Source organism: Rhinichthys klamathensis, unplaced genomic scaffold (genome assembly GCF_029890125.1).
Source record: "Rhinichthys klamathensis goyatoka isolate OS25496 unplaced genomic scaffold, OSU_Roscu_1.1 h1tg000896l_1, whole genome shotgun sequence".
NCBI classification, from domain to species: Eukaryota; Metazoa; Chordata; class Actinopteri; order Cypriniformes; family Leuciscidae; genus Rhinichthys; species Rhinichthys klamathensis.
This window is the reverse complement of record NW_026607246.1, coordinates 190,655-202,161: the sequence shown is the minus strand read 5'-3', so window position 1 is coordinate 202,161 and position 11,507 is coordinate 190,655. Positions and strand designations below refer to the sequence as shown.

The following is an 11,507-nucleotide window of genomic DNA, read 5'->3' as shown; positions in this document are numbered from 1 at the left end:
AAATAAAACATTAAATATTTACTTAATAATTCAAGTAATTTGGCCCTCTAGTGACTCTATGTAACACAATGTTTGTATAATTAGTAAATAAATGCATACATAAAGCAATGCAATTTGTATTGCTTTATGTATGTATTTTTTTTTCTAATTGTGAAGTGGTATAAAACATTGTTTTGCTTTTATTTATTTATTATTGTGGAGTTATAACAGTGTTTTGCTTTATTTATTGTGAAGTTTGTTAATACAATGTTCAATGTTTTATGCATGTATGTATTTATTTATTGTGAAGTCATATAGCACACAGCGTTTACAGGGTTGAACACAGTATTTGGTCGTGTAAAAATGCTAGCCTCTACGTGTAATGTAACTGTCAAGTGTGATAGATTTAATACAAAATGCAGCAGTGGTTTTTTACTTACAAGTCTTATGTAAGGTGCTGGGTTTGAGGTTTATGATAGTGAAAGGAAAAAAGATGTCCATTTGTGCGTGTGCACTCAGAGTGGAATACTTAATTGTGCAAGTTATTATTTTTGTGGTCATACCCACCACTTTTCTCAGTTGGGATGGGTGGAGATGGAGCGTGGGTGTGCAGAATGCCCTCCCGACGTGTTGTGGAGCATCTGCATAGTGCAGTTTCCAGACAGAAGAGTTGTAAAAAAGCAGCAACAACATCTGGGGCAATCAGAACTTTTCCTGCAAACATTTTATTGTCTACCACAGACATTTAAACCATCCATTTCTATCTACATAAACATTGCATGTCCAAAAACATCAAGAAAGATACTTCTGCAAATATATTAATTGAGTCCATTTTTACTTCAAATTGATTTGCAGCATTTTGGAGGGAATATACCCTCAACCATAAGCTCATTCAACACTTCGTCAGTCAAATAAGGTTATAAAAATTTAGGTTATTTAGGCCTCCTTTTAAAACACTGCCTTTAAAGATCCAGAGGGATTTGGGTTTACTAACTTTGCTCCAATTGCAAATGCAGAAAGGCCTCTATTTTCCGGAGCAGTGGGTACGTTTCCCTCAAAGGCACATCAGCAATTTAATCACCTACTGTATAGTGCTCACAGTTTCCCGTGCATTAACAAAGCCACAATTTTGTATGATTCACTGTAAAACAGTTCCTCTTTATAAACGACTCTATTTGTGTTGAAATGAACTGTTAAGGAGGTACCAATGCCAAGAGAACTTTTTTGTGTGTGTGCCATTGCATTTGTACCGCTTAAATTATGGGACACCACCAGCGTCACCTTGAATTGAAATCTGTAGTTGTTTTGGTGATTTTTGTTAGTCACTGTTTTTTTGTCAAGGTCTGTAACCACAGATATTAATAAGCAACGGTTTCACGTGTTCAGGAGTATTAGCTAACGTGTCAGTCTTCAGGAACTATTATTCCTCCATTTCCACAGATGTCACCTCCGTTTCCACATACATGTCACAAATAGGTTGCTTCAAAGGAATATGCACCCTAATATAAGGGTTTTATACATGTAGCTTTAAAACGGACATGCAAGTGAACTAAAAGGTTCATTTTCATCACGCTCGCTGTCTCTTCTAGCCTCAGTCTTGTTTGGTGGAGAGGGTAAACGTGGATTTTCCAATGCTGTGCTCCAGGGCCTCCTTCATTAAAATGATTGGCTGGTTGAAACAGGAGAAACCAGAGCAATTTGGCCTCAGAATTAATTTTTCAAAAGTAGTCTTAATGTCAATTAGTATTCTATTGCCGTCTTTAACCTATTGCTCCTTCCTTTTCCAACAGCCTTTGCCAGCATTGGACTCTTTCTGGAAGTCATTGCCTTATCAAGTTTACAAGCAAAATAATACTAATATAAAAAAGCAGTTGATTATTCTATTTGCTGATTTCAGCATATTGGTTGCATTCGCTCTGAAATATCTAATAAAACCGCTTTGCTGCACTTATATTCGGAAATGAAAAAAAGACCAATTTGAAACACCAAATACGATCATTTTGTCTCAAATTTAGAAAGAGATTATATTTGATAAAACTTGTTACTATCCCTTTCATATAAAAAAAGGACACCTTTATTCCCGAGAGAGACAGTGGAACACTTAGGTACTTTATAAATACGCATAGTGAGGAAAAAAATAATTCCACCTTAAGAGCCGAAGCATTTACAATCCCGACATGGTGCCTATTTGCAGTTAAACCAAACCACTTAGTAACAGCCGGTAATTTCCTTATGTTAAGCCATGGATAATTATTTCACAATAATTTTCATGGAGGTCTTCCCAAGCAGAGTGCCAGCTAGGTTTGATGTGCCAAATTGTTGAAACAGGGAAAATAAATTTTCTCATTGAGAATTATAAAACAAGTAAGTAAAATAAGCCTTAAATAAATTAGCTCCTTGCTTTTCTTTTGTAAAAACTCCAAGGCTATCGCTGTGCATATGCTCGCATGCAAGAAACGCATTATTGATGCTGAATAATTTGGACAAAAGGATTTTCTCATGAACTCTGGGAAGTTGTGGGAACGTATGGTGGGGTGTGACCGCAAACAATATACTCAAAAAAGAAAAACATGATTGGTTTGCAAAGGAAACCTCATGCACACACACAAAGACTGTGAAGACTGGCTCGTATAAAGCAATCGGGACATTTTGGTGTGATATTTCCCATGTTTCAAAGAGAGTTAAAAACCATGTTAACCTTTCAACCTCAAAACTAACAAGATGTCATTCCACGAAATAGCATTCAAAATGTCTGAAAAGGTTTGTCCAAAACACACAACAAAACACGTTCAACTATAAAGGGCTTTGTTCGGATATATAAATCCTCAAACAAAGACATCTTTAACTACATATGTTGTTTTCCCTCCAGCTTTCAGAGTTGCCCAGTTAAACAGAGTTGGCCAAAGTGACAGCTTTACGTTCGTGCTCATTCCACAGTCAGAAGAAACAAGGGTTCGATGTTACAAGAGGGAAATTGTTTTGGGATCCAGGACAGTGCCGTGTGGTTGTCAAGTAAACATAGTGCTTGTGGAACCCATTAGAGATGGACCATTTAGGAGCTGATATTGGCTCTTCTCTGCGGTGTATGGCAACACATGGGCATCTTTATGAGACAGCTGCTGAAGTGAGGAGTATAAAACCCGCTGGATGCTCTTCTGCTCCTGTCTTCAATTTATCATTGAGGTAGGCCCATATTGCATGATTATTTTGACAGTAATTTTTCCTGTTGGACCTCCGTTTTGTTTTGATCTTGAAGTGAAGGTAGCACTGTGTTCCAGAAAGAGGTTACTTCTCTCTGGAACTCTCGCTGATACTTGTCTGCTTGAGGAATTTCAGAGGCCCATTATTTCAGCTGGATTTTTAAAAATTCACCAAGTTCACTTGACCCCTTTAGAAATAAAATGTTTCATTGCATCAATTCTGCAGTCAAATTATATAGTCTTGAAAGGTTTATAGCATATGTGCTCCTATTTAAGTAGGCTATCAGAGAATTACACACTTAGGAGAGATTGTTGTTGGCTATTATATTCATGTAGAGTTTAGTAAACTTATTTTTCTATTTTATTCTATTTGTGAGTACAATAAATTATTCTCTCTCTCTCATTCGAATTCATAAAAAAAAAAGAAAAAAAAGAATTATCTACCGACTATATATCTGTTCCGTCAAATTTTGCACATGAAAACCATTCATGAGTCATGATAGTTATCTTGTCCATGCTGGAAAATAATCATGACCACCTGACATAACAAAAAATGTTTCTGGAACAAATCACCTACCCTGCCTTTAATACAATTTTATTCTTTACATTTCTTCTGTTCTGTTATTTTACAATAGACGAAATGTAATTATTAAACCTAATGTTTTTTTTTTAAAGTCAGTTTATTTTATTCTTTCCTAGAAGTGCAGTTGAGTAAATTTTATTTAAACATTGTATTCTGTTTCATCTGTTAACTTTAGCGGAGAATATTCAAGTAAATTTTATTAATACAATTTCATTTTATTCCTTAAATTATCCCCCATTTCGTTCTGTTTTACATTAGAGTTAGCGTATTATTAATAAACCCATTTGTTTTCAATTTGTTTAAACTTTATTTTATTCTACTCGTTTTTCTTGCATTTATAAGTAAGCTACAGATAATATAGTAAATTAAATATATATATATATATATTCTGTTTATTTTGTTACTTTATGCTAAATAAAAATATTATAGAATAAAGCTACAAAGTAACAAAATAAACAGTATAATATATATATATATATATATATATATATATATATTTTTTATTCTGTTTATTTTGTTACTTTAAGCAAAATAAAAATATTATAGAATAAAGCTACAGAGTAAACAACATTCAATTTAAAACAGTATATTCTCTGATACTCTGTGACTTTTTACTTACACCTGCAGGCTATGGCGCTTTGTACTGTGTGAACACTATATTAAATAAAGTTTTCCCCCTTTTGAAGCGCGTCCTCTTCCGTAGTCAACATGGCGGAATACGATCTGACCACCAAAATCGCCCACTTTTTGGACAGGCATCTCGTTTTCCCACTGCTGGAATTCCTTTCAGTAAAAGAGGTACATGTGTAACATACGTTCGTTTTTGCAGGCGTGTTGTAGCACTGTTTGTTTGTAGAAGGCGGCATAGGTAATGCCACGTGCGCGCAGCCGGTAGCCGCAATAGTGGAGCCGCACCGGTAACTTACGTCCGGTATTGTGTAAAAAAACACAACTCATGAGTTCAGCCGGCAATAAAATAACACACAGTGAATAAAAGACATTGACAGAACCAAAAAACTTTGACCTGAATAATTATGGACCCAGTTTAACCACAGTACAACTAATCCCTCTATTAGTTGTTTGCTAGCTGTGTAGGCTAGCAAAACACCGTGAGCTGCATAGCTTTCACAAGCAGCGTGAAAGAGTTTCTGACCAGCTGACAAACCAGTAACGTAACAATAGTAATATGAAATATCATTACAATTTAAAATAAACGTTTTCTATTTCATTTAAATGTATAATTTATTCCATTTTCAGCATCATTACTCCAGTCTTCAGTGTCACATGATCCTTCAGAATTCATTCTATGCGGTTTTGGTGCCCAATAAACAAAATTATCAATGTTAAAAACTTCATCTATCTTTAAAAAGATGACGAAATAAATACTTTTAATCAAAAAGAACGCATTAAATTGATTTAAATGACAGTAAATAGATTTATAATGTTGCAAAAGATTTCTATTTCAAATGAATGCTGTTCTATTCATCAGAATTCTGAAAAAAAGTATTACAGTTTCCACAGAAATATTAAGCTGGAACTGTTGTCAACATTGATGATAACCTTTATTGATAATTGGGCACCAATTGATACACTATAGAATGATACACTATTGAGCACTAAATCATCATATTATAATGATTTCTGAAGGATCGTGTGCCACTGAACTGAAGACTGGAGTAATGGTGCTGAAAATTCAGATCTGCCATCACAGGGAATAACTTGCATTTTAGAATATTTAAATGGAAAACATTTATTTAAAAAGTAATTATTTCACAAAATCACTGTTTTTCAGCATAGTCATAGTGAGCATAAGATGCTTATTTCAAAAACATTAATAAAATTGTACCTATATATGTATGCATTCTCACATCTGCATGAATGTACGGTCACTGTTTTCTAGATCTACAATGAGAATGAGCTCCTCCATGGAAAACTGGATCTCCTCAGTGACACGAACATGGTGGACTTTGCCATGGATGTATACAGGAATTTATATCCTGATAAAGAAATACCCAGCTGTAAGTGCTTTCAGTTCTAATGGTCTTCAGTGATAAAAGACGCGTCGCTAAATGTGATGCTTGAGAATTGACTAATGTATGAGATTCATATCTAAAATGTGTCACCTGTTTGCAGCTCTCAGAGAGAAGAGGACTGAAGTTGTGGCTCAACTGAAACAACTGCAAGCTGACACAGAGCCGATTGTGAAGGTTTTTGAGGACCCAGAGACCATGAGACAGATGCAGTCTACAAGGTACAGTAAATGCTGAAATTACACATGCACTAAATATTTTCAACTGTCTCGTCACATAATCTTATTGTTTTTTTTTAAAGGGATGGTTAAATCTGTTAATTCACTCACCCTCAGGCCCTCCAAGATGTAGGTGACTTATTTTCCTTCAGTAGAACAGTTAAGAAGTTTAGCTGAAACCGTGGTCCACAGTGATTCAATGCAAGTCAATGGCTACTGTCACTTTAGGAGTCAAAAAAAAAAAAAAGTATACATGCAAAACAAAATTAATACCCATGGCTCCTGACTATAAATTGAGGTCTTAAGTGAAACGATCGCGTAATGTACAAAAAATGTCTGAATGCCAGTGTATGGCAACTGCCATTATTTGCCATACGTAAACGCCGCCCCTGGTTTTAGCTACAAATCTTCTTTACTCTTGTACTTAAGAAAAATTATCCACATCTCGGATGGCCCAAGGGTAAGTAAATTAACAGCAAATTTTCATTTTTGGGTGAATAAAGTATCCATTTATTAAAAGGGTTTGTCTCACCGGAGTATCTAAATATCAATATAAGCCATGTATGAGATGTTCCTTTTAACACACCTGTCTAGATTGTGATCGCTGCATTCATTAAAGGTTGTTCCTGGTCTATGTCTTTAGGAAATTTAATTATCTTTTAGGCAAAACATTTTTTACACTAAAAGTTTGTTTTAAACAATCTGTGTATTGTTATGACCCAGATTAGGGACCAACATAAGTCGTTCAAAAAAAAAAAAAGGTTACAAACAAATCGCAATGGCCAGGGCAAGAAAAGGATTACATTTATTGGCAGTAAAAGTAACAAAACAAAGGAACATATAAACACACAAAACTCAACCAGGACTGTCAAGCTAACTAATCTAAACTACAACTAAGTTAACATTTCCTAACTACCGAGAAAAATAAACTCAAAAGAATCGTCCGGGTCAGCTTACCTATGCTTTCCCTCTATTCTAATACAACTAAACAAACAAAACTCACCATCCTGTACAAAAGAAAAGGAAAAACCACCAACAATAGGTTTCTTGAGGTAGGCCATCATGAGGTGCCACCAGCAGCTCTTAAATAAGCAGAGGCCGCAGGTGTTAGGGATAATCAGGCTCCGCCCCCATCCAATTGGTAACTATGCTCAGAAAGAAAAAGAAAAGAGAAAAAAAGAGAACGAGCAGAGGCTCGTAACAGTTATTATTACTTTGTTTTTACTTTGTCAGTGCTTTTGAATTTCAGTTAATTTATTTATTCAGCCAGTCAAGGACTGCTCGTCTTCATTGGCTCGTTTGTGTATTCAGACGGGTTTGGCCATGCCCTGTTTTTTTTGTATTTTGTGCACGCTTTAGAGTGTACAGTGGTTGACTTCAAATTAGAATTGATCTTTCTGTACTTAACAGTACATTTGTATAGACCTTTACATGTCTGTGGGTTTTACTGGAAGAAGACTGGAGAGTCGTTTAATGTTATGACAGAAGATTAGTCATTGTCTATTCCAAGCAACAGCTGAGATGGTACATTAGTTATTTTGTTGTTCATCTAATGCAAGTTGAACAGTGTACAATTGCACAATTGAGACAAGACAGTCCTCAGGGATGTGGGATGAAGCCCTGCTCGATGCTAGACGATACTCCAAACAGAACATTTGTGGCTCTTTTTCTGGATGGTCTGGCTTAAGTGCCATTTAATTAAGTGGATGGCAGAACATCAGCGGGCATTTGTAATCACAATCGGTTCACATTTGATTGAAATTGCCATGTGGATGAGTATATGGTTTCATTCTGCAAATTTCAGAAGAGCAGAATGTTAGAGCATCCTGTGGTGAGTTTCACGGAGGATACTTTTCGATGCTGACTTTGCCGTAATTAAAATATTTTGGTTAAACTTAGTCCTCATCTAGTGCTCTCTTTTCTTTGATGGATGTGCCTCATTTCTAGCTGCCGGCCAATCTAGATGTTTAAGGTTTAGATATGTGGTGTATTAGGGATTAAGAGATGTTTTTTCTTAATTAAAATAAGGTTGTAGTTGCATTGATCACTAAAGCAAGGAGATATTCTCAAATAGCATTACCATTAGCAGTTGGAGGGATTTGCTGGATTAGAGATAGTGGATTCCTGTTGATTATGTTGGATTGAAAAGACATTGTTCTGCTCTCAATCAGTCGCCATCAAACCTAGATAGAACAGAAGAGAATTTATAGCAATGAGTCAGTCACTGATTTAGCCACTATATTTGAGATCATTTAGACCCGATCATTTAAATATTTGAATCTTTGCCTGTCCTTTATAGCAGGGATTCCCTTTTTTGTCAGCTGATCCTTTAGCCTAAAATGTTTACTTGAAGATCCCTTTGAAGTTAATATTTCAATAATTTAACGACACTTTCACATGTTCAGGCCACGGTTCTCTGATGTTGGTTAATGGCCATATTTTTTAAGGAAGTGGTTTATTTTTATTTAACTTTCATTAGCGTTTCATTAACTAATGAACTGCATGCAGTTTTCTCATGAACCCAGCAAAATCTTATATGCTATTAATATAAATAATTAACCACTAAAATGGCAAATCAAAATACAATGACATGTAGCTTTCAGTTGTTTAAGTAATAATAATTTGAGTAATTATTCAAAAACAGTCAGTAATAAATAAAGATCAGTAAGTGTTTTCTTGTCAATATTGTTTGGTCGATATTAATGAAATAAATTACATTTACCGATCAATTTACATTTATTACTGTGAATGTTCGTGTTGTTAATTATAGTTGTAATTATAGCTTTGTGGTTTTAGCAGATTTAGCCTAGTTAGAATCTAGATTTTTACACATACACAAAAAGAAGTCGATGATACAATACTAGGGTGTTGTGGTTGGTTGCCAGGGTGTTGCTATGCAGTCGGTAATGTGTTCTGGGTAGTTCTTATTGCGGTCCTATAGACCCCTTTTGCGCCGACGTCACAATTACGTCACGGCGCTAGCTGGAGGCAAAACAAACGGACAACTGGAGGCGGCTAATACAAACCAGCACAGATTCGGCTACATAATAAGGAGCTTAAATTATTATTAGTATTATTAAATGTCATCTTGTGTTGTTGGGTGCAAGAATCAATGAAATATTAATATGCTGTATCTGGAATTTTTATTTGTAGAAAATATTCACATCATTAAAATTGCACCGTAATATCACTCTTTAGATTGTCTTCTTTGCGCTGGCTCGGCAGAACTGCGGATCGTACCACACAAGTCTTGTACATGACCATTCAGCACATAGTTATAGGCATCTAAAGATTTATATGCCCTCACCCAGTTTCTCTTTACGCTCAGTTTCTCTATCGGATAGGTGTAGAAGTCAGGCCCCTCAACCGAGGTAACGTTAACGTTAATCCTGTCAGATCGTCCATCCATTGAGTGAGCGTGTACGGGTCAGCCAATCTGGTTCCGTCCGTTAAAATTAACTTTTGCAAATAACAATCGCGGTCCTGGACACCGAGTGACCTTACACATTAAGATAAAATCGAGTTTTCTCCAGTCATTGTTAAAAAACAAGCTAACAAAACTTGAGCTAGCAAACTAACGTTAGGGAAGCGGCCAGAGGGATCGTTCTGCCTCCACCTAAGCTCCGCCCACAAAAAAACGTCACCATGTTTACTAACTGAAAAGGGGTCTAAACGTTTGTTAGGATGTTCAAAATCAAAAGCTGCATGATTTAATGTATCATTCATATCTTTAACACAAACCATGTAGAACAAGGTATGCTCAAGTTTAATATTTGGGTTAGGGGTTTGTTGAAATTTGCTTGCCGCAGCAATAATTGCTAATTGCTTTGGTTAACTTTTTAATCACATTTTGCTAGAGCTGTTTTATATCTTTTTTTGTCTGTGTTCTATGTCTTTTGGCCCCTGCAGGTATAGAGGCAGCAGCTGAGGCCACGATCTGCACTTAGTTATTGTTTAATTGCTTGCTTTGACTAGCGTTAATACAGCACCGCGCTTCCATATATTTTATCAGGCTACCGATGTGTGTTTGTGGTGTCTCTACAGTGTGAAATCTCAGTAGGTGGTATTGCCTTCCCTAGACATTTTTAAACACCAGTTTGCGTTTCGTTTCTCCAAAACATGCTTTTATCACAGTTTAGGATTAAGTATGTGGCCTTAGAACCAGGCGCAGTCTTAATTAACCCACTCAAATGGATGTCTGCTCTTCATTAACGAGCGACTTTGAAGTTTACTTGTTCGATCTGAATATTTCGGGTTTCGGGGGGGCATTTTTCGGTGTCTGGAGTTTCACAGGCCGAGACGACCACGAGGAAGTGCAGATCAGGACTCGTCTTTATTTGTTCTTTTATTTGTTAATAGCTGCTTGTGTGCGACATGTTTCTTTTAAACAACGTCAGTCGGATGTTTACTGGGTCAGCTCCGACAATGCCGCTCACAGGGCGGATGCTGTAAGCAGGTGATATCATGTTTGGAAATCTGTCAGGACCATTGTTCAGGAGAGTTAGGACATATGGAGTGGCGATGGATTTTTTCTTTAACAGACTGAGCGTGATGGATGGATGAGCTGCACTGAATGGCTGAGGGCCGAGTTATCTCGCAGTTCCCTCAGCACCAATGCATTGACCTCCATGGCGAAACCTGCCCTGTCTGTTCCTCATTTCAACCCAGACGGGAGGTGGTGTAAAATATGTAATGTTCTCCTCAGCAGACAGATAAACATGGACTGACTGTTAGTTTTTGGAGTTACTAGGTGAGAGCTGAGGAGGTTGGGCGAATGCAAAAATGTTCAGTATTGACTGTTCTAATCAGGTTTGATGCGACAAGACAAGCAATTTGAAAAGAGCAATCTCGATATTTGTTCTCATTAGTAGATATTTCGTGTTTAAAAGGATAGTTCATCAAAAAATGTGTTGTTTTCAAACCTACATGACATTATTTCTTCTCTGAATCACAAGAGAAGACTTTAAGAATGTTCACACTGCTCTCTTCCATACAGTGACAGTGAATGGGTATTGAGTTAGGCTGCACGATTAATCAGAATAATGTTAATGTGAAATATATTTGTAATACATTTGTAATTTTAAAGTTTTTTTGTTTTTTTGTAATAATAATAATAATTATTATTATTATTATTATATAGTCATATTGATATATAATCACAAAAATGTTGGCCAAATTATGTAGCCCTACAAACAAGCAAATCAAACCTGCAGACAGTTAAAAAAAATGTTTATACTGAAACATTTCTTAGAAAAATTGCAATACATTTTGTTTACCCAATTCATGCAGCCCAAGGACTAGAATCTAGAACTTTTTGACTGTTAGACTGGAGGTCAATGCATTTTATGATGTAGAAAAATACATCATGAAAGTGTTCCATATGACTTATTCTTTATATTCCAAGTCTTCTGAAGCCATACAATAGCTTTGTTTGAAAAACGGACTGAAATGTGAGTCGTTAGTCAAAATTAGCTCGACAGTTGTGCTCACAATTCAC

At 36.0% G+C, this 11,507-nt stretch overlaps 1 protein-coding gene across 1 annotated transcript in view; it reads left to right on the top strand.

The window, feature by feature from the left end:
- Positions 1 to 4,403: 4,403 nt before the first annotated feature.
- Positions 4,404 to 11,507, top strand: part of eif3ea (eukaryotic translation initiation factor 3, subunit E, a) — a 43,330-nt gene continuing 36,226 nt past the window's right edge. Inside the window, exons 1-3 of the mRNA XM_056244003.1 lie at positions 4,404 to 4,560; positions 5,663 to 5,780; positions 5,896 to 6,013. Of these exons, the coding sequence (XP_056099978.1) occupies positions 4,471 to 4,560; positions 5,663 to 5,780; positions 5,896 to 6,013 (326 nt within the window). The 5' untranslated portion in view covers positions 4,404 to 4,470. The remainder of the gene's footprint in view (positions 4,561 to 5,662; positions 5,781 to 5,895; positions 6,014 to 11,507) is intronic.